At 41.1% G+C, this 24,147-nt stretch overlaps 1 protein-coding gene across 1 annotated transcript; it reads left to right on the top strand.

The window, feature by feature from the left end:
* Window positions 1–3,654: 3,654 nt before the first annotated feature.
* Window positions 3,655–23,914, top strand: REDIC1 (regulator of DNA class I crossover intermediates 1). The gene is made up of 12 exons (XM_086609869.1): window positions 3,655–3,687; window positions 8,609–8,744; window positions 9,508–9,640; window positions 10,147–10,213; window positions 12,581–12,781; window positions 15,808–15,914; window positions 18,569–19,101; window positions 19,341–19,414; window positions 20,051–20,134; window positions 20,703–20,769; window positions 22,600–22,682; window positions 23,291–23,914. The coding sequence occupies exons 2-12, from the start codon at window positions 8,642–8,644 to the stop codon at window positions 23,912–23,914; spliced, it is 2,076 nt and encodes a 691-aa protein (XP_086465995.1). The 5' UTR covers window positions 3,655–3,687; window positions 8,609–8,641.
* The last annotated feature ends 233 nt before the right edge of the window (window positions 23,915–24,147 follow it).

Here is a 24,147-nt window from a genome sequence, read left to right as displayed (position 1 = left end):
TGCAAACAAAATGGAAAGGATTATTTCTAGTGATGAAATGGGTTAAATGATCTTTCAGTCTGTCATCTGTCATATTAGCTGTAAAGGCACACACGCTTAAAATATAGATATATTTTACTGTGAAGATTTTAATCTAGTGTTGTTACAAGAAGCAATTATGCATACTAATCAGAAATATGGGGAATATTACAACAATAAAGAATTCTGTCCAATAAGTTTATTCAGTTTAATTGATGATATTTTAGAAAGCAGATCATTTCACTTTTATAATCTTCTAGCTGTGGATTCTATAAACATCCTATTGAAATTAGAAGTATTAGAAAGACAAAAACTTGGTTCAGTTTTAATTTTAGGCTCCTAATATCTGCTCTGAGCACCTTTCACGTTGTACTAATGGAAATTCAGCATTGGTACTCTGAAAAATGTTAGGCTAAGGACAACTCAGTAAGGAAAGATTGCAGGAGAAGATTTATATAGAATTTTAATAGTTGTTTTGTAAACGGTGCCTTCACATGCTGCAACAATGGCAGTGAGTCACAGGGAAGGGAGCGAGTGGAGCCGCGTTGCTGCAAAGATGCCCCAGAGAGCACAGAGTTATGGGTGCTCCCACAAGGGAGCACATGGGAACCAGCCCTTGAGGGTTTCCTACCACTTATTCATAGATTCATAGATTCATAGATTCATAGATTTCTAGGTTGGAAAAGACCTTAGAGATCATCGAGTCCAACCATCCCTAATCCCCATTAAACCATATCCTCAAGTAGCTCATCCACCCTATTCTTAAACACATCCAGGGATGGGGACTCAACCACCTCCCTGGGCAGCCTATTCCAGTGGCTGACAACCCTTTCCGAGAAGAAATACTTCCTAACATCCAACCTGAATCTCCCCTGACTAAGCTTATGCCCATTTCCTCTTGTTCTATCACCCGTCACTAATGGAAAGAGCCCTTCCCCTACCTCCCCACCATCTTTTCTCAAGTATTTATAGGCCGTAATTAGGTCTCCCCTCAGCCTCCTCTTTTCCAGGCTAAACAGCCCCAACTCCCTCAGCCGCTCCTCATAAGTTTTATTTTCCAGGCCCTTGACCAGTTTAGTCACCCTTCTTTGGACTCGCTCCAGGAGCTCAATATCTCTCTTAAAGCGAGGGGCCCAAAACTGGAAACTTACACACAAAAGCCCATCAGGCAGCTCCAAGGGCAAAGACAACCACTAGTAGAAAGTGCTCATTGATTCCCCCGTTGCCCCTAAAATACCTGAGGAAGAGCAGGATGGGGAGGAAAGTGCTTCTCTTTTGCCCTAAAAATGATAGTGATTGTAGCAATGGCAGCACAAGCTGGGCTGAAAGATAAAACATCAACAGCTGTGTAATAACCCACCCCGACAACTGTGAATTTAGTTCACTTGAGCAAGAGGCTTGTGATTCCCTTGCGAAAGGGCAATGGCTTGTGGCAGCAGCCTGTATGGAAATGCCAGCAGTAGAGGACGGGTGGCAGCGACCAAAGCATCACCTCGTCCCCATCAGCCTGCCCCGCTTGGCTTTCTGCATCCTCCTTTTGCTGTCTGTCCCTGTACCACTCTCTCCCTCTTCTCTGCCAGCGCTGGGCAGCCTGGGGGCATGGGGAGCAGCTGCCCTGGCGCTCCCAGGGAGGAGGAGGCCTGGTAGGGCCAGCCTGTGGCCCTGCCAGGAGGCTGCGAACCGTCCCTGTGGTGGCCATTGCCTGCCCTCTCCGTCCCCAGCACCGCACACGGCAGCCCTTCCCCCTTCCTCAGTGGCAGAAAATGAACTGGGTCGGTGGCAGCCGGTGAGTGAAACTTTCCAAAGGCTGCCAGAAATGGCTCCATGCTGAGCCAGTGTTTCCCTCACAGACCGGGAACAGCCATGGGGTGTGTGTGACAGCTCTAGTGTTCCCTCACAGACCCGTCACAGCCATGGTGCATGAGAGAGCCCCAGTGCCCCCTCACAGAGTGGGCACAGCCATGGTGTGTGTGACAGCCCCGCTGTCCCCTCACAGACCAGGCACAGCCATGGTGTGTGACAGCACTGCTGTCCCCTCACAGACAGGGCACAGCCATGACGTGTGACAGCCCCCGTGTCTCTTCCCAGACCAGCAGGGCCATGGTGTGTGTGACAGCCCTGGTGTGCCCCCACAGAACTCCCCTGAAGCAGACCCTGAGGAGACGCGGGTGCCCTCCCACACCAGGCAGGGTGGGTTATGTCTGGGCTGGTATCTCTCCACAGACTGGGGCCGGGAGAGGCTCTCCTGCCTGGGCCTTTTCTCATGCCCTCACGAATGGCAGTGATAACCGTTTGGAGAAAAAGATGTATCATTATTGAGATTCACTAAAATAGCAAAATAAACACCAACGAGTTGTGACATCAAAAAAAGGGGTAATACTCAGTTTCTTTAGGTGCTGGGCCATGTGCCTATCTACCAGAATTTAAACCCCACAGATTGTGTCAGCCGTTTGAAAGCAGCTTTGCTAAACACAGCTTTATAATCCTCCTGACTCTATGCAGAATCAAATTAAAATAATGCCTTACCCACCTGGAAGTCTTCCCAGCAAAAAGAAGTTTCTGAAAGTTGCTCATGTGAAGTGGGGGAAAGGAGAGCATCAGTTCGAAAAAAAACCAAAACCAACCCCAACTTTGTCCTAAATGCCTGTCTATCATTTCTGTCTGTAAGAAAAAGCAGCATGTAGGAATATCGCACCCACTTAGCAAATAGCAAATCACCCTGCTGCTTTCTGCTGCTGTTAATTGTCTGTCAGGATTCCTCAGGTGAGTCTGAGATTTGCGTTTTAGTTGTCAGAAAAACTATCCATTACTGAGGCTTCTACCCACTGCAAGGGTAAATGCTATGTGCATATGTTTAGAAAGTGTCTTCTAACTTTAAAGACAAATAAAAAAACCCCAAAAATATGTAATTCCAAGGGGATACTCTGTATTTCTAAGAATCGAAAAAAAGTATTAATCTTAGTGACCCAAGGACTGCAGCCATGCTCACCCTGCTCTCAGAAGTGACCCAGAGCTCTGATTTTATGTCCTGTAGGCAACTCATTTAAAATTATGTTTAACAAACGAGATATGTAGTTTAAGGTATAACTGTCTCACATATTGCACAAGCAACAGCAGCTCGGTAAGACTTCTAGTGACTATTTTTCTCACCTTTTTTAAAAAATGTTCACAATATCCTGTAAAGTCCCAAAAGGTAGAAACTTACACTGTGCTTCTTTGATTTCTTTGCTGATATGGTTTTGTAACTATGTTGCAGCATGACAAAGATAATTAGGAGAAACTAGAAGATTTCTTATAACGTTTTAAGAAATTAAGAATTGATGAAATGTTGCATTACAGGTCAAATGACTAAAAGCTTTTCCTTCTGAATGTTAAATGTATTTGGTAGCCCTAAGGTAGAATGTCGTCCTATCCTTACCTGAGTAAACGAGGATCAAAATAGCTTCAACAGAGATATGTTGACTTTATTACCTGAAGGTTTGATCCATTGTAACAAACATAACATAACATAACGTAATGTAACATGACATATTTGTGTCCTAAGTTCTCAATACTATTGATGAGAAATTCAAGCCATGACTCAAGATTATACTCTTACAATTAAAATAATAATTATTTGCATCTTTCAGGAGCAGAATCATATTAAAGCAGGAAAGGAGAAAGCAAAAGGTAAACAGTTCTAGCCATCTTGGATTTTATATTATTATATAAATGCTTTAGTTGATTCATTTAGGACAAACTTTCAAAACATTTGGAGTAGGACTCAAAACTGTAGCGTGACACATGTAATGTGTTTGCCTGGCGGAATGTAACTTTCAGGGCAGGAGTCTTGTTCAAGGTTTACCACACGGAATTCCAGCAGGAAAATGAGAGAGTAGAAAAAGGCGTGAATGAATGAATGAATGTGCCCAATTTAAGTTTTACTGAATTACTTCTGTACTATATTTTGTTGGTATGTGCTGACACATGGGATTGCTTGAAGCCTCACAGTGACAACCATGTGATCAGCTAGCCTGAAACACATATACACAGCTATTTTTCTCGGCTACATAAAAGAATGTTAGGCTCATTGAAGTACTTTATTCTGGCATTTGTGAAAGTAGGGCAGCTTATTTGTGTTTTGAATCTGAAAGTGAAATAATAGAATCAAATTTATCGCTGGCATAGCAGAAGACATTTCAAACAGGAAAGAGAAAGAAAACAGAAAGAGAAGATAGTTATAACCATGGAGAAGTCAGTTTACTCCTCAGCAGCTGGGAAAAAAGAGACAGTATAGGGAAGGTCCACCACTGAAGCTAGTATCCCCCAATGCCCAGAGCAGATGCACTGGAGGAAAACCAGGCTGACAGTATGGAGGCAGTCTCTGAAATGAAAACCTTTACTCATGGGAATGTGGAAGCAACCAGCAGCTTGTTGCTTCCATTGCTTTCCCAGTCTTATGAAGGCCTGTGAGTTCTCAAAATACCTGTTCTCTCAGGGATTTATTGGTCTAAGCCACATAATTTACATTACAATTATGTAATTTACTTCAGTGGAGGAGGGAAAATAGGAAAGGATCCAAGACAGGATTGTGTTTAGTAATTCAGTACTAAATTACTAAACACAGTGGTAAATTTGTAATTGCTATTACACAATTAATAGTAATTTAGAGGTGATGGGAAGAAAATACTTTGGATGTCGAAGGGACATATATATGTTCTGGGAGTGTGGACCCCAAAGCAATATGAATTTTGAAGTGTTAATTTGTACACAGGCTGAATTTACCTTACTGCAGATATATGGAGGAACCAACAAGGAGAGGTGCTATGCTGGACCTCATTCTCACCAACAAGGACAGGCTGGTGGGGAATGTGAAGCTCAAGGGCAGCCTTTGCTGCAGTGACCATGAAACGGTAGAGTTCAAGATCCTTAGGGCTGCGAGGAGGGAGCACAGCAAGCTCACTACCCTGGACTTCAAGAGAACAGACTTTGGCCTCTTCAGGGTTCTACTTGGTAGAGTACCATGAAATACAGCCCTGGAGGGAAGAGGAGCTCAAGAAAGCTGGTTAATATTCAAAGATCACCTCTCCAAGCTCAGGAGCGGTGCATCCCAAAAAAGAGAAAGTCAGGTAGGAACACCAGGAGGCCTACTTGGATGAACGAGGAGCTCCTGAACAAATTCAAGCACAAAAAGAAAGCCTACAGAGGGTAGAAGCAGGGGCAGGTAGCCTCAGAGGAATACAGAGAAATTATCCAAGCAGCCAGGGATCAGGTTAGGAAAGCTAAAGCCCTGATAGAGTTAAATCTGGCCAGGGACATGAAGGGCAACAAGAAAAACTTCTGTAGGTACATTGGTGATAAAAGGAGGACTAGGGAAAATTTGGACCCTCTCCAGAAGGAAATGGGAGACCTGGCTACCTGAGATATGCAGAAGGCTGAGGTGTTCATTGACTGTTTTGCCTCAGTCTTCACAGGCAAGTGGCCCAAGTCACAGAAGGCAAAGGCAGGGACTGGGAGAATGAAGAACTGCCCACCATAGGAGAAAATCAGATTCAAGACCATCTAAGGAACCTGAAAGTACACAAGTCCATGGGACCTGATGAGATGCATCTATGGATCTGGAGAGAACTGGCAGATGAAGTTGCTAAACCATTATCCATCATATTTGAGAAGTTGTGGCAGTCTAGTGAAGTTCCCGCCAACTAGAAAAGAGGAAACATAGCCCCCATCTTTAAAAAGGGATCCAGGGAACTACATATGGATATGCATCCAGCTGGTATGAATTTGTAATTAAGTACGGTTTAGGCCCTTCCTACAAAAGGTGGGCCATTTCCTCCTGGCTGTGGAAGATGTAACAATCTGCTGTAGAGCTGCAGTCTATGTTGGTGAGCAACATCTGGTGACTCTGATGTGATTGAGGAATAGAAAGACTGCTACTCCCTTGCCAGAGCCAAAGGAGCTGGAGCCAGAGTGAGAATTCCTTTGACAAAGAAGGTAAAGCTGCTACCCTGACAGAAAGAGGGAAGTGAGAATTTATGGAGTCAGAATGAATAAAATCTTTGAAACTATTTAACTGGGTCTCTGCTCACCATGAAGTTCTAAAACCTTATAAACAAAAAGGGGGAATTATGGATATGTATCCAGCTGGTATGAATTTGTAATTATGTAATTAAGTAAGGTTTAGGCCCTTCCTGCAAAAGATGGGCCATTTCTTCCTGGCTGTGGAAGATGCAACAACCTGCCATGGAGCTGCAGCCTATGTTAGTGAGTAACAACTACAGGCCAGTCAGTCTCATCTCCATGCCCAGCAAGATCATGGAATGGATCCTCCTATCAACTATGTGAAGGCACATGGTAAGGAAGGAGGTCATTTGTGACAGCCAACATGTTTTCACTAAGGGCAAATGGCATCTGAACAATTTGGTGGCCTTCTGTGATGGGGTTACAGCATTGGTGGATAAGGGAAGAACAACTGACATCATCTACCTGGATTTGTCCAAAGTATTTGATGCTGTCCCACACAACATCCTTGTCTCTGAACTGAAGAGATGTGGCTTTGATGGATGGACCACTTGGTGGATAAGGAATTGGCTGGATGGTCACACTCAAAGAGTTGTGATCAATGGCTCAATATTCAAGTGGAGGCCAGTGATGGGTGGTGTTCCTCAGGGGTTGGTATTGAGCCCAGTGCTGTATAACACCTTTGTCAGTGACATGGACAGTGGGATCGAGTGCACCCTCAGCAAGTTTGCTGAAAACACCAAGCTGTGTGATGCAGTTAACACACTGGAGGGAAGGGATGTCATCCAGAGGGACCTTGACAGGCTTGAGCAGTGGGCCTGTGAGAACCTCATGAAGTTCAACAAGGCCAAGTGCAAGGTCCTGCACATGGGTTGGGGCAATCCCATGCACAAGTACAGGCTGGGCAGTGAATGAATTGATAGCAGCCCTGAGGAGAAGGGCTTGAGGGTGTTGGTTGACAAGAAAGAAGCTCAACATGAGTGAGCAATGTGTGCTCGCAGCCCAGAAAGCCAACCATATCCTGGGCTGCATCAAAAAAAAGTGTTGCCAGCAGGTTGAAGGAGGTGATTCTGTCCCTTTACTCTCTCTGCTCTTGTGAGACCCGACCTGGAGTACTGCGTTCAGCTTTGGGGCCCCCAGCATAAGAAGGACATGGAGCTGCTGGAGTGGGTCCAGAGGAGGGCCACGAAGATGATCTGAGGGCTGGAGCACCTCTGCTATGAAGACAGACTGAGAGAGTTGGGATTGTTCAGCCTGGAGAAGAGAAGCCCCTGGGGACACCTTCAAGCAGCCTTTCAGTACATAAAGGAGGCCTGCAAGAAAGCTGGAGAGGGACTTTTTACAAGGGCATGTAGTGATAGGACAAGGGGTAATGGCTTTAAACTGAATGAGGGGAGATTTTGATTAGATCTAAGAAAGCAATTCTTGTCTCTGAGGTTGGTGATACACTGGAACAGATTGCCCAGAGAAGTTGTGGATGCCCTATCCCTGGAAGTGTTCAAGGCCAGGTTGGATGAGGCTTTGAGCAACCTGGTAGTGGAGGGTTTCCCTGCCCATGGGAGGGGGGTTGGAGCTAGATGATCTTTAAGGTCTCTTCCAACCCAAACCATTCTATGATTGTTCCTAACTGCAGCACAGGTGTTTTCAATTGACAATAACATTCTAGAATGCTAAAGATCATGATATAATAAAATTATACTTGAAAACAGTTACCAACAAACATGTTGGGTGTATTAGTTATGTGTAACCTGCAATTGCAAGAGGAATTACCTTTCCGAAGAAAAGCCAATGCTGTTTTGTGTTTTGGTATAGCCTTCAGTTTTCAATGTCCTTCTTGTGGTTAAAATGAAGAACTCATACTGTTTTGATTTATTCAGCTCGGTGCTAATGAATTGAGGATGAGTATTAATAGTCTCCTACACAATGGAGACTTTTGTTTCCTAATTTTTCCAGAATTATCTGCCTCATATATTCAAATTGTCGGTCATATCTTTTTTGTTCCTTTTTTGTTCCTTGCAACAAAAGCCTTTCTGAAGTCCCAGACTTAGAGATTTTTCTTCTTTACTTTTTTGTCTCTTTTTTTTTATCACAAGACTATTTTCTATGTCAAGAAAGACAAATTTGGAGAATAATAAACTCTGTGTCTTTATAGATGTCCGTGTGTATGTAATCTTGATGATATTTTTTTTTTTGTCTACCAGCTTATAAACTGCCTAAAAAGCCCAAGTTTAAATTTTTGTAAAATTCTTCTCTTGCAGCATTTTGTTATGTCTTTTATTTTAAATAATTATTTTTAATATTCATACACAAAGTTTGATGCATGAATGTTTAAGGACTAAGTTTTTGGCATGAAGAGAACAGTGTTTTATTTTGAATATGACCAAATTATACTTGCTGTCTTTTTCAAAGCAATAAAATTAAACTAAATAACAGTAGACGGGGTGTGAGAATTCAGAGATTTAATCATGTGCTTTTATTATTATGTATTGCTTACTAAGTCTTGCATGCTAATTTCCAAAGAATTATATATGCTGCTAACGTGTTGTTGAAGCTTCTGTCGAAAGCTTATTCTCTTTTTGAAAAAATTTAGGAGTTCTTTGAAAAGAAGAAACTTAAATCAAAGATGAAGCTTTTGGGAGTATCATCTCCTAGAAGTTCAGCGGTCAGTTTAGATCTCCTCAATCTATATGTTGTTAACCAGATATCAACCAAAAAAGACAACACAGGTGAGTTGAGTGTAATAGTGTTCTGGCTTCATGTTTAACAGAATCAATTATCCTTAACTACTACTGCTATTATTTTAGTTCTTGTTCTTCCACTTTTAATGCTCAAATAAGTGTTGTTTTATTTTTAAAATAAAAAAAACCCAAAACTGTAAGTAAATAAAAAATCATGATTGAATAAAAAGTCAGGACATAGGAGGAATCAAATAACCTTGGCTACTGCCTACTTCACCTTTAAAGCCTTGTACACTTGTGTACCTTCGTCATTCCATTCATTAATTTTACTGTACATCTATTTCTTTTTCCCTTTGCCTTTGAATGGGCTCATTTGTACTCCACTTCCTTTTTCATAAATTTTGAGGAGGCATTTGGAACAGTCTGTCAGTTCCACCCAGAATATCTTTCTTAAAATCCATCATTAAGCTCCTAAAAAAATATCTCTACAACTTGATTCCTAACTCTTATCCTCTGTGACATATTCATAAACCAGATTGTGGATAATTTGTTGTCCTATGATCAGGAAGATTAGAAGGTGACTGAGGAGGGCAAAAGCTTGGCTACACACAGCAGCTGACCGTATATAATTTTATACTCTAATGCCATTTAGAAGAGAGCTCTTGCATTGCTAGTAACAAAGAAAGCAACAAATATGGCTTTAAATGGATTAAGAAACCTAAACCAACAGCTTTTGTATTCTAATGAAAATTCAGGAAGCTCAAAACTTCCTCCAAGCCCAGCACTGACATTCCAAATACTTCCATTGCAGAGAACGTGAGGAAGCCAGTCCACGTTGATATCAGTGAAGATGTAAAAATCCCTGTTAGGAGGCACAACATAGAGCTTCCCATGTCACCACTACGTACACAACATATGTCAAACTTAGATGACACCCAGGACAGGTACTTATGTAATATAGGTAGTAGTTAAGCTATAATGAAGTTCTGGAAAAGGTATTTCATGATGGTCTTATATTTTGGGGTATTAAGTAAACATAACCACACAATTGTAAGATGAAGAAGTTTCACAATCACTCCTGGCATTCCAGTGATATTCTTACTATGCGAGAGTAAATAAATGTATTGTAAATAAAAAAACTGTACACGAAGCTAAGAGATTTTAAAAAAAAAAATTTTTTTCTTTATTCATGTCAGGTACATATACTAAGCTTATCTCGAAGAGCAGGTTATTCAAACACCATTTCCACTTACACTGTTTTCCCATCCAACTTCAGGCACCCTAAAGTGACTGACTCACAAGCTGGCTGCTCATAGCTGCTTAGAAATCAGGCCTTTTAAACGTGTGGAAAAATATTCTTAAATTATTTTAAAATTAATACTTAGACTGTTTTTAATCTTCTAGATCTAAAATCTTGTATTTCATAGGCTGGTTTTATTCATTTTACAAGGTTACAAAAGCAAGTATTGGACAGCAGAAGGCAGCATCTCTCAGAGAAACTAAAATACCAGTGTAATGTAAGTAGGTTTATTGTTCTCACTGATGTAAAGCTAAAAATGTGCAGCAATGACTGCATGGGTAAGTCATTTTTCAAAGAATGACCAGATCTCATGGATACTGAAATGCGAAGTCTTCTTCTTTAAAGCCATACTGATATGTTATTTTCCAGTCATATTTTATATTTGTTCTTGCTATTTCTTACGTGTTTCTTAAAAGGCTCACCTTGTTTTAGGCAGTTTCCAAAACGCTTAAGAATATCTGTACTCTAAGCTAGTCACAAAGGACAGAGATTATGGGAAAGAGACTGAGGCCAACAGCAGGTGAATTAAAAACAATATGCAAAAATGTGAAATGATGAAATGTGAGAAGCATAGGCAGAAATGAGTCTTTAAGAGGAACTTAAATACGAGTCTCAGTGGACACAATTGGGAAGTTCTATAGACATATTGAGAGTTACAGTAAAAAAACATTCTCTAGATCGAATTCCAGCTTTTTTTTTATGATCCATTCCTCTGTTATTAGAAGACATTTAGCTTAGGTACTCAGACTTGCTAGATAATGTAGCTCTACTGGCTTCTGCTATTCATATCAGATAGGACTCTGAGCAAAAGCTGCGTGCAAAAGGTGCTTGCACATTATTGTTGTCTATGTTCATGGCCCAGTCATGTTGGCAAAGCATGTTTTGCTAGGGTGAGAAAGACACGTTTTTCTAGTGTTAGAAGTTCCTTTCTTTTGAGCCAAGAAGAATTACTTAGTATGGGTGAAAAGTTTAGCTGTCTGATGTGTTTCAGCCAACATCGCCATGAGCTGCCACTGCTTTTTTGGTTATTCCGTTAAGTCAGACTTCCTTTATGACTCTTTCATCTGTTTCTTGAAGACAGAGAGGACATATTTTAGAGTTAGCATGACCAGAAATAAGAGGTCAAAATGATGGCTAAGTTTGTATGGATAGGTTTACACCAGTCCCTCAAAACATGTGATACTGCAGTGTGCACACCCACAAAGCTAACGTAATGTATGGATCAAAAAATAAGATCTAAGGCTTCTATGTTGCAGAGAACTGTTTTTAAAATCTTTGTAAACTAAAGTGTATCCAATTTAAGTAATAAAGATATATCCACTTTATTAAGCAGAAAGAAGGGCTATAAAATTCATGATTTTCAGCTCTCTGAAAATGTACAATTTTGTGGTACAAAGATTTTGTGCAATTAATGTACAAGGCTTTTGCACTCCATCAGTAGCTTGTGCTGCTTTCACAGGCATTACTTCCATGTAGCTGTGGATACAGTGACATTTTATGAGTTTTGCCTTCAAATTTCTTCTTGTGTTCTGATCTGCCTGAGATAGCATTGTTGGTATCACAACATGCTGGAGTTCTCTCCTCAATGAAGTAAAATATTTTCCATTTTACTACTTAAGAACAAAGACAGCATATCATTTACCTACACATCTAAAGCTAAAAATGTATTTATATCCATCTCTCCTCAGGATAACATTTGCGTGCATACTTCAACTTCAGTAGGTACTCATGTGTTTCCCTGGAATAAACCTGTATTACCTTCTGGTTTTGATGAGACAAATCATATCAGAATCATAGAATCATAGAATCATAGAATCGTTAGGGCTGGAAGGGACCTTCAAAGGTCATCTAGTCCAACCCCCCTGCAACAAACAGGGATATCTCCAACTAGATCAGGTTGCTCAGGGCCTCATCCAACCGGGCCTTGAACGTCTCCAGGGATGGAGCATCCACCACCTCTCTGGGCAACCTGTTCCAGTGTTCTACAACTCTCATGGTAAAAAATTTTTTCCTAATATCCAGCCTGAATCTACCTCCCTCTATTTTAAAACCATTACCCCTTGTCCTATCACAACTGGCCCTCCTGAACAGCCTCTCCCCATCTTTCTTGTAGGCCCCCTTGAGGTACTGGAAGACCGCTATAAGGTCACCCCGGAGTCTTCTCTTCTCCAGGCTGAAGAGCCCCAACTCTTTCAGCCTGTCCTCATAGGAAAGGTGCTCCAGCCCTCTTATCATCTTCGTGGCCCTCCTCTGGACCCTCTCCAACTGGTCCATGTCCTTCTTATGTTGGGGACTCCAGAACTGGACGCAATACTCCAAGTGAGGTCTCACGAGGGCAGAGTAGAGGGGGAGAATCACCTCCCTCGACCTGCTGTCCGCGCTCCTCTTGATGCAGCCCAGGACGCGGTTGGCCTTCTGGGCCGCACGAGCACATTGCCGGCTCATATACATGAGAAATTTCTCTTGCGTGTGGTATATGTGCAGAGATGTAAAAGATCTAGAAAGAATCGTTTACTTTGAACTTTATGCTTGCATCAAAACAGGTTTAGATAAATAAAATGTCTCTTTGCTATGTTTTATCTAGTTATCACAGGTAACAGAATTAACGCATACTGACTTTAGTATGGAATATGAAGACAACACAGCAAGAGCTTTTAGTGCCTATCCATTGTCCCCTTCTGGTTTTTGGTCCTCTAACTGTACACAATTTTCAGAAGAAAATTTAGACACAAACCTCATGGGCAGCTCTTGGGAAGAGAGCTATGAAGAGAAGCTGCAAAACCAGGTTTGATTAATATTTTGTCGTTTCCACAGAATAGTTTTAAGGTAACTTTCATTTATTTGGGGTGTCGAATTAGTATAATGGTAGAGATAATTCTGAATGATCAACATTTCTCGTAGACTGGTGGCAATGAATATTCCATATATACAAATACATTCCTTTTATTGTTATGAAATACGCTTAACTCGAGCTTTTGTTCACTGAGCTCTCGGTATTGCTGATACCTGCAGAAAGACAGTCAGTCACATACCACTGACTGTCTTTTGTTTCTGGCTTGTAAAGTTGGTTAAAGAAAGCTGAAACGTATTACAGTTATAAATACAGCTTTCTTAAATGTACAATTAGTGTGACTGGGTATTGCATGATCCCAGGTGATCTCCATGACCTAATTTGCAGTGTCTCAGTGAGTAACATAGTTCTTATAATATTCTTAATGCTCCTGAAAGGATTGAGAAAAGCCTGCTGTTTAACTCAAGTTAAGTTTAGGCAGTGATTGAAAGTTATTTGCTCTGATGCATGTTACTATTTTTTTCTTTTTGTTAACTTTGGGGTTCTTAAAAGAATCATCCTTAGAAAAGTAGTGACATATATAAGAGGGCTCTCATAATATGCTTTATTTTTAGAAAATATAGTATTTATTGAAAATAATAAATTCTACATGTATCACCAGTGGTATTTTAAAGTCTTGAGATAAGTGAGGAAGGGGTACTTCAGGGCTTCAGAAAGGAAGGTCTTGAGTTGTTGAGGGAATGGGTAGGCAGAAACCCACAGGAAGCTGACCTGAAGGACAAAGGAGCCCAAGAAAGATGTTTTCAAAACACAAGGACAGTTCACCTCGATGTGCAAGAGAATGCATAGGTCCTAGAGGCCAGTTTGGCTGAATCAGGGCACTCCTGACTGAGCTCAAATGCAAAAAGGAAGTGTGGAAGGAGGGATGGACCACCCAGGAAGAAAAGAGAAGCATCAACTGAGCTTGGAGTGGTGGCATTAGGATGGCCAGAGCTGAAACTCACGAGGATAAGGGCAGCAAGGAGGACTTCTATAGGTACGTCATCAGCAAAAAGAAACCAAGGAAAATGCTGTCCACTGCTAAATAGAGTTGTTGACCTAGTGACAAAGGACATGGAAAAGTCTGAGGCACTTGAGACCTACTTTGCTTCAGGCTTTTCTGATGAGGTCTGCCCGTCTTCAAGCTCAGTAGAGAGTTTGGGGGAAGAGTGGTACAAAACAGTAATGAAAGAATAAGTTAGGGAATCCTTAGTAACCTGGACGTGAAGTAACATGGGACTGGACAGGGTGCATCCAAGTATATTTAGGGAGTTGGATGACACCACTGTAGGTTACATGTCTATCATCTTTTAAAAACTGTGGTGATCAGAAAGCTTCTCAGTGACAAATACACAAATGCTCATTTGCAAAAATGTAAGCATGATGTGGGGAAGTATCATCTCGCCTCTGTGCCTGAAAGGATCATGGAACTAGACCTCCTGGAAGCAATTCCAAGGTACATGAAGAACAAGAAGGTGATGGGGAACAGCCATCATAGATTTACCAGGGCCATATTGTGCCTGATGAACCTGATTGCCTTCTGTGATGAAATGACTAGCTCTATGAATAAGGGAGAGCAGCAGATACTATTTGCCTTGACTTTAGGAAGGCTTTTGACAAGGTTTCCCATGGGATCCTAGCAGCCAAAGTGGGGAGGTATGAACCAGATGAGTGGACAGTAAGATGGGTAAAAAACTGGCTGTTACCATCATGCCGCAAGTACTGTCTGTGATATGAACTGTAATTGGCAACAGGTCAGTAATGGCAGGGATCCCCAGAAATTAATACCATCTTCATTAGAGAGTTGGACAACAGGACAGAACGTACCCTGAGCACCTCGGCAGATTCTTGCACGATACCAAATTGGCAGAGTGATCATTACAGTAGCAGGGCTGCTATTCAGAGGGATCTTGACAAGCAGAAGGCCACCAGGAGCTTCATAGAGTTTAATACAGAGAAATACAAAGCCCAGCACTTAGGGAGAGATAACCTCACGCATCAGTGCAGGTGGGGACTGATTGCGTAGGCAGTGTTTTTTCAGAGAAGGACCTCAGGGTGCTGGTGGACAACAAGTTGTACATGAGTCAGTAGCGCACCCTTGTAGCAGTGAAGACCAACTACATAGAGGGCTGTATTAGAAAGAGCATACCTAGCAGTCAAAAGCAAGTGATTGTTTCCCTCTGGGCAGCATATGTGAGAACACGTCTGAAATACTGTGTCCAGTTTTGAGACCCCTGCTATAAGAGAGAGATCAACAAACTGTAGCAAGACCAATGAAGGGCCAAACAACAATTGTTAAGGGATTCAAGCGCATGATGAATGCGGAGAGTCTGAGCTAAGAGGGCTTTCATGGCCTGGGAAAGAGAAGGCTATGGGGGTGTGAGGTGAACTAACTGCTGCCTTCCAAGGTCTGAACAGAGTTATGGACAGGACAAAGCCAGAGGTGCACAGTAAATGGCAAGAGGTAAAGGTCGCAAGTTTCAACAACGGAAATTCTGTTTGTATAGGAAAAAAATATTGTCACAAAATTAGCTAGGCATCAGAAGAGGCCATCCAAACAGGTTATGGAATCTCAGTCCTGAACAAGCCTGAGCAATCTGGCCTCGCCTTGAAGCTGGCCCTGCTTGGAGCAGGTTGGACTAGATACCTCTTGTGGTCCCTTCCAAACAGCTTCCTATGATTATGCGATCCTCAGTGGAACTTCATCTTGTTACAGTCTGTCAGTCAAGCTTGCTCCCACTGTGGGAAGATGGGGTGTAAAAGGACATTTTGCATATTAGCAGTGATACGCAAATATGGAGAAGTATGAGTTATACAGAACTCAGTTGGGCTTTAAGGAGGTTTAGGCTTCTACTGTAAAGACAAAAAGAAGTAAAAACAGTGGGAAAACATGTATATTGTTTGCAAACCCAGCTTCAAAGTGTGAAATACTATAGTTATTATATATATTCACAGTTTGACAGCTTCTACTGTTTTCTCAGCCAGGAAATAGCTCTGATCAGGACCCTTGGATTACAAAACCTCCAAACCAGTATATTTTCAGGAAGTCTGACACAGTGCCTCAGGAGCTATTTAAGCCATTGCATAGGTAGGCAGTGATTTTACATTAAAGAGAGAAATAACAGTCAGTCAAGTGTAAGTAAGAAAAACACTGAGATAATGCATAACTGTTTTTTTTATGATAATCCATAACTTGTTTTTTTCACTGATTTTTGGTGCTTTTCAAATAGAAATTGAAATTAAATTGAAAGACCGAACATACTGAGCTATCTAAATTTGCTGAAAGGCAGGGAAATGTGAATTTTAGGTAGGTTCTTGGAAAAACAACCTATTTTTTGCAATGTCACAAACATGATGGTGTTACTGAATTCACCCCAAGTGAGAAGCACAGATATTACTGAGGCCACAGGGATGGTAGGTGCCTCACCTCTCATTAGTTCTGGTCACTGTTGCAAGTGCTTTTCTGATGACCTTGATGCTGTAGCAATTGAGCAACTTCACCTACATTGTTTACATTCGGGATTCCAGGAACAAAACATTTTTTTCCTTATCTTTCATACATGATCCTACTATAGCTTTTTTTTTTTAGAACTGGCTCAGTAACACTTTTATGAGAATAAAAAAATCTTTTTTCGAAAAAAGACTGAGTAGAAATCTAGAATATATTTCTTTTTGTATGTGCTGATTAAAATTCTTTTTAATCACACAAGGTTTAGGGCCAGACTCATTTATATTGAACATCTTGCTTCAATTTCTTTTCAAGGGCTCTTGCCTTCATCTAGGGCTCTTACAGGGCTAATCTTCCTTTACTCTTTTTATTCTGTAAGTCAGATGCCTGGTTGAAAGTTCCTGTCAGTCTCTGGCTTTGGCTGGATAGAGCTGTAAAAAGCTATATATTATTTTGTGGTTGCTGAAGTGCCTACAACCTGTTTGCCTGCAAGCCAAGTGACTGATAAGCTCACTGACCACATGGTATCCTGATGAACACATCAGCTTCCGGTCTTAACAACCTTAACTTTCTTGCTTCTCCTGGCTTTCTCCAGCAAAATCTAAAATGGCGATAACATTCTCCTTCCTGTATATCTTGGTGAATTCCCAATGAATTTTTTTACGTTATAGCCCTACCTAACCTTACCTTGCCTGCATCTCCCCTTTCATTTCTCCTCAGGCCTGCACTCATCTGCTTGCGACAACTCCCTTAGTCCTCTGCCCATTCATGGCTCACTAACAACATCTCCTTTCCAACTGTTCTTCAAATCCATTTCTTTCTATAGCCCTTGATTTTTTTTTCATTCATTATATCCATAGATTCTCATACCTCTAGGGCTGCCAGTTCGCCTCGGAATGGAGTTGCTTTCACAGTATGTGAAAAGCAGGGTATAAACTTGTACAATCATTTCATGTAATTGTAACATACTGATGATATAATCAATATGCATACATCTGAGAGCTGTGGCACCTCAAGATCATTAAAGATTAACTAAAAATTTTAGATGTCTTATAAAGATAGCAGATGTCATGCACTCTGAATAGTGCTTAGCTATTTCCTTGTCTACTATTAAGTTTTGCTTAGCAAAATGCTTACAAAATGTTCAGCCAAAGTGAAGAAGTGCTTCACAAAATGTTTTTGCCTTCCTCACATAGATCTATCCAAGCTTCTCCAGAAACAAACTAGTATGTTTAGCTTTTTAAAACTGTTTGGGGGGGGATTTCCGTAAGTAGAGGACACCACTTTCTTATGTAAGTTCTCTAGGATCTTTAGCCTGTTCCAAGTATTTGCTGATCAAAACATTACAGATTTTTTCTCTAGTAAGAATTTTCTGTACTACATTTCAGTTTTCAAGTTCCATTCACAGCATTGCTAAAAATTTTTTAAAGAAAGGATAGTTTTTGAATGGCTGCCTTTGCCAATTCTCTGTGCTTCAGAAGCCTCTCAACTTTTTGCTGAGATCTTCTGAAAGGTCAATCAGCAGATCAAGCCTAGAAAAAAGCAGCAAAAACGTTAGATGAAGAGCCAAGTAAGTGAAGGCATGATAGCTTGCATGCTAATAATGCTAGCATGATAGCATCTTCAAAACCACTACTATCAAAAGTGGGGTAGGGAAGTATGGGTGAAAAAAAATGTCTGACTGGCCTCCTGACTGTGGAACAGAAAAATTCTGTGCTGAATTAGGATTACTGACACTGGAAGTCACTTCCAGTGAGTAAGAAGTCACTAAAAGAGACTGAAGCCAATTCCTGGCTAAAGAGACCAGGAATTAGGCAGTACACAGAGCTTTTTATGGGCCTTCAGTACAGGAGAGAGCTGTAGTCATAAAGAACGAACTATTTTTATGAACAGAAGAAGCTGGCTTCCTCTTTTTTTTTTTTTTTTTTTTTTACCCCCAAAATGGCCTTCTTTGGTCAGCTAGTGGAGCAGCAGTGACATACTGTGGCTGATTTTATAAATCACAGTTCCCTACTTGGGAGAATGTGCTCCATGTCTTGGTATGTTTGGAGACATCATGAAACAGAAACCCTTTTAAATCTACTTTACTCTAAAGTGGAAATAGAATACAGGACACTTTTTCAGTTGAAATAATGTACATTTGAGACAAACGCAAGTGTAATGAGCAGTAAAGTATTTGAGATTTTTCATCATCAAGTAATCATAATTTGTTGTGTTAGCAGTTAGTATTTTGCTTGTTTATGTACTGAGAAACTGTTTTTTCTTTTCTACCCCCACCCTTCACTCACCCCCAGGATAGACTATATTAATTCTGCCAGGAAAAATCCAGTGATAATTACAAGTAACAAATCAGAAAACAGTGAAGGAATAGGAGAACCATTGTTTGATGTAGTGAAAGAAACTGCAGAACTGAAAGCTCCCCAAGATGGAAGTGATTGTTCTTTTCTGGCACTGTTTGAAGATGAGGGACAACCAATCCACAATAATCCTTCCACAAAACATTTTAATCCTTTTGTTAGCCAAAGCAGTACTGACGTTTTTTTCATTGAGCCTGATGATAGAAATCAAATGATCAACAGAAATTATCCTTATGATACTGGAGAGGCTTATCCTGCAATCAATGCAAAAGAAAGTTCTATGGACAGACACCTTGAAGGCATTTTCACAACTCCAGAGCAGGTTTTACTTAAAAGCAACTATGCCTCAAGCGCAAGCTACAAGAAAACCAGTGGACCTCATAAAACCCACCTGCAGGACTGTCATGAGGGACAGCACTACTTCATCCCCTCTGAAAACAAAGAAAAACCTGCAAACCTTGAAAAAACAGGTGAGTGTCAATATTTTAAGGATATATGTTCCAGTTTCTATTCTCCTTTTAAAGACATATGTTCTTATAACCAGAGATGTGTCTGCCCGCACTGAAAACATGTCATGAATCTTCAGAATCCAGTAATTTAATATTAAATCCAATTATTAAAATTATTTGTAAAAGTCGACAGAAATATTTTTTTCAAACAACATTTACGTTATTGTGTTTTAAAATCAAGGTTTCTTTTGTTATTTTAGAGGCATTTGCTTATCACCATGATCAGCAGATTAACTTAAAGGAGAATGTGCAGAACTATTCAGGAAAAAAAAAGGTGAGTGCCATGGAAATTATCAATTTATTAATTAGTGATAACTGCAGAGACATTGCTGAATTGGAGAAATCCTGCAAATTCTAAACAGTATTTCCGAGGACCCAAGTTTTCCCAGTGAAAATAATAGTGAATAAACTTAAGTGCATGTAAGCCCTTTGTACCGTTGTTCATCTGCCTATAATAAGTAGAGAGACAGACTGCTGCTGGGACAATTTTGAGGCCCTGAAGTTAAGCTACTGGTCTGACTTGCCCTCTAAAAGACTCTGTCTCCTGCCACTGACTACAGAGGAAGTTAGTGTCTTCCCTTGGCTAAAGTTAGCATGTGGGAGTGCCTCCATGTTTTCAAAAGACAGTTTTATCAAAGACCCTGATCCATAACACTTTCCATTTTACAAAGCAGCACTATCTTCTGTCATCTCTCATACTACATTTTGTATTTCAACAGAAGTGAGGTTTGTGAAAAACAGATTCTTGATGTTAAATCTCAGGTTCAGAAATAAGTTCAATGATCTCAATAGTGGGAAGCATTTCATGTTTCCTAAAGACAAAATAAAAATTGAAGACAAGAAAGTCACCAGTAATGACTTTGATTCAGAAAGAAGATGAAAGTACAGGAGGGGAAATCACTTATCAGAGAACTCTGTGTTTGCATCCCTCAGTGATGATGAGTCTGTGAAAGAAGCTGCCTGGAGACAGAACCAGCTCTTTGGATTTGAAGAGGTAGCTTTTTAAAGAGACATATCTTTTTGCCAAACCTACTGTTTACATCATTCATTTGAGGTGGAGAAGGAATGTCCATAACAGTTAGAAACTGAATTTAGCTTCTCTGAATTAACTTCTGTGGAAACTTCTTTTCCTTCATGATTTAAACAGGGAATCCAGAAAGAACCAGCTTCTAGTGAAGTGGTTCAGATAGACAGCCCTTTCAGGTCCATGGTTTACATGATTTGATACCTAACTAAGCTGATATCTGAAATACATTGCTTAAGTTACCCATTAACCCTTAGGATCAGAATCTGCAGGTGGTGCCCAGACATTTTGTGCAGGACACTTCAGCATTATAAAAGAGCTTTGTGCCAGTACACGTATAAAGAATCTTGTAGGTATTTTGCCCATAGAAGTCACCCAGGTACTTACAGTATTGCTCAGGGGTTTTGTACTTCTTCAAATAATTTGTAGCACAGTGTAGTGACTCTTTTATGTGATATTGAAACTGAATGTTCCTCACTTAACCTGAGGTGCTGATGCAGCTGAACCCTCGCTATTAACACTTACTTATTTTTGAAAGCTCACAACAGCACAAAAGAAAGAGTATAAGTTTGGCGTGAGTTCAAATCTTCACGAGATGGAGAAGGGTTAGTACCATTTATACATCAGTAAGTCAAAACCCAGATTTTCTCTACTTGTGAAAGTAAAACAGTTACTTTAAAAGCCAGAGAGAAGTGGTTTGATCTTTTTAAGATGTTACATTTGATGAGGGCTTGTGTTTTTGATTCACACAGTACTGTATAAAGAAGACTAGTATTGCCAGGTAAATAAGAACTATCTGTATTTTCTTTTCCTAGAAGAGATAAATTCAGGTTAACTTCTTGCTGGTGAGTACTACACACATATTTTTCATCGTCCCATTTCCTCCAAAGTTGTCTGCTAAATGAAAAGCCAGCAATGAAAGTAGGGGTAACTGCTAAAAAAAAAAATAAATCAATCCATGAGAGTGGTCAAGAGAATTAATCTGCACACCACAACTCAAGTTTACCAACATCACCATGTAGTAGAAGTGCCAGTTAAATGCCAGTCATTTTCTTTCTTTCTATTCCTGCACACCTCTATTGGTTAGAAAAAATCTTGGACATGTTTTCTGTATTAATTAATATCTTCATTAGATGTCTGACATGCCATTTTACTGGTCTAGTTTTTACTAGTCTTTATTCTCTTCCACATTCCAGAAGACCTCCCAAGGGCCTCCAAGAGAAAAACATGGCCATAAACCCATGTGGCTTGTATGGCAGCCAATGTGTGCAGGGAGTTTGCTGCATTGTCTCCCTGCCCTCCCTGCCTTCTTCCCTTTCATAGAATTACAGCCTTTGAAGGTCATCTAGTCTAACCCCTCTGCAATGAGCAGAGACACAGGATCATAAGATCATAGAATCATAGAACAGTTTGGGTTGGAAGGGGCCTTAAAGATTATCTAGTTCCAAGCCCCCTGGCATAGGCAGGGACACCTTTCACTAGATAATGTTGCTCAAAGCCTCATCCAACCTGGCCTTGAACACTTCCAGGGATGGGGCATCCACAATTTCTTTGGGCAACCTGTTCCAGTGCCTCACCACCCACAGAGGGAAAAATTTCTCCCTTAGATATAATCAAAATCTACCCTCTTTCAGTTTAAAGCCATTACCCCTTGTCCTATCACTACATGCCCTTGTAAAAAGTCCCTCTGCAGCTTTCTTGTAGGCCCCTTTTAGGTACTGGAAGGCTGCTAGAAGGTCTCTTCAGAGCTTTCTCTTCTCCAGGCTGAACAGTCCCAACTCTCTCAGTCTAGTCTTCATAGGAGAGGTGCTCTAGCCCTTGGATCACCTTTGTGGACCTCTGAAGAATACCACTCGTCATTGGTCTCCCCTTGGACATCAAGCCATTGACTGCAACCCTTTGAGTGTGACCATCCAGCCAATTTCTTATCCACCAAGTGGTCCATCCGTCAAAGCCATGTCTCTTCAATTCATAGACAAGGATGTTGTGTGGTACAGTGTCAAATGCTTTGGACAAGTCCAGGTGGATGACATCAGTTGTTCTTCCCTTATCCACCAATGCTGTAACCTTGTCGTAGAAGGCCACCAAATCTTCAAGACATTTTCAACTAGATCAGGTTGCTCAGATCCCTGTCCACTCTGACCTTGCTTTTGGATAGCACAGTCCTGCTGCCAGTGCAGGCTGCTGATTAACAGCACAGCTGAAGCTTTGGGGCACCTGTCTTACGTTTTGTGTTAAGAGGTGTTATCTTGAAAGGAGACAGGTTGGCTATTGCCAAGACCTAGACCGACTTTACAAACACTTTATTTATTAAATAATATCTTAAAACTGCATCAGAAGTAGTTATGTTTAATTGTATGTGATTTACTTGAGAGTTGGATGTTTGGGGAAGTTTTGGCGAGTGACCTTTCTTTCCTTTTCATCTCATTTTTCAGATGTAGAGTCCTCAATCAGTAGCCAGTCTCCCAATTACTCTCCAAGGCAGACAGAGAGCTGTTTCAGCTCCAGTCCTGACGTGGTGAGTATTGTCCCATCATGGATTTGCAAGGGTTCATTTGAACGGTATCTGTATGCTTGAGTGCATCTAAGGGGGGATGTAACTGGAATCTTATTTATGGTTTTGTTTTGTACAAGGCAACTTCACATGTGAGAGGATAAAAAAAAAAGAAATTATTAGCTGTAAATTTTCCTAAGTAGTTTAACAGACATGTGGTCGGGTCTCTTGATAATACCAGGCCTTGTGGAATTGTAATAACATAACTGTGGGAAGATGCTAAGCAAGCTTCTGCTCTCTTCCTTGACCTATAGCTGCCTTACATTACCTGCCTGTAAGGGAGGAGGATTTGACACACTGTGTGTTTTCAGCCATTCTTGAACACAGAGATGCCACAATGTAAGAAAATAAATTCTGTGTGAGAGTGGAGGTCTGGCTTACCCACCTTCCCTTCAACAAAGGCCGAGAATACACCCCTGGAGAAGGAATGAAAAGAAACCCCAAACAACCAAACCCAGATAATTCTGGCCTTTCTCTTTATTTCATTAACTTAGTAATTAGTTAGTCATTAACATAGTGCTTAGTTATTGAACTATTTTAACAGTTGCATTCACACAATTCTGTTCAAACAGTCTGAAGAGGAAGACACAGCCCAAAAGAAAGAATATCTGAAAGAACGGTCCTTGAAGACAGCTGATGCCAACATAATCTCAGCCTCAGCAAGCACAGAGCCCCCCGAGACCTCTCACACCAGAACCATGCCTCTCCAGCCCAGCAGTATTTTGACTAGAGGAGAAGCAAACCATCTCCAGGAGAAAGGCTCTATTTTGTGTGCCACAGATGAAGAAAACATGAACCACACTGCCCCGTCTGAGGGCAGCTCATTACACCAAGCCCTTAATAGAGAGCACGTCACTGGCAGTGCCAGGCGTGACGGCTGGTCGCAGACGGAGAGCTCTGTTACAGAAGCAAGGAAAGTGGATGCTGCCACCCAGTGTGACACCATGCAGGTGTGCAGCTGTGGGAGCTCCCTCCCCTCTGCCCGCAGCCCGGGAGTGATTCCTTCTCCCAGCACCACAGGCACCGCTGGAGGGCACAAAGTGGCAGCTCATGAGGCTCTGCAGCCTGCGGGCACGGGCAGCGCGGCCGCCACAGCGGCGCGTTCTCCCGAAGCCGAGTACCTGAGTTTGGCTGGCAGGAGGGCCCTAGAGGTGCTGAACTACTTGGATATCATAAAGGAGAGGGAGAAGCCGTGACCAGCTAGAAGGGCACATCAGAAGTAGAGGAGTTTTATCCTGTTCTCAGCGTGTTTAATTTAATTGGCATATTTTGATTTTTCTAGCTTGGTTAGAAAATGTTTTTGTGCTGTTTGTTCGCTTTAGAGTATTATTAACTATGGGTGGCTCTTTTCCTGCTGCTAACTATGGGTTTCTATAGCTCTCCAACATAGGATTTTACAATAGCATAGTAAATATAAACCTTAGGAATT

This window comes from Tauraco erythrolophus, chromosome 4, assembly GCF_009769465.1.
Source record: "Tauraco erythrolophus isolate bTauEry1 chromosome 4, bTauEry1.pri, whole genome shotgun sequence".
Taxonomy (NCBI): Eukaryota; Metazoa; Chordata; class Aves; order Musophagiformes; family Musophagidae; genus Tauraco; species Tauraco erythrolophus.
This window is presented reverse-complemented; position numbering and strand designations above follow the sequence as displayed.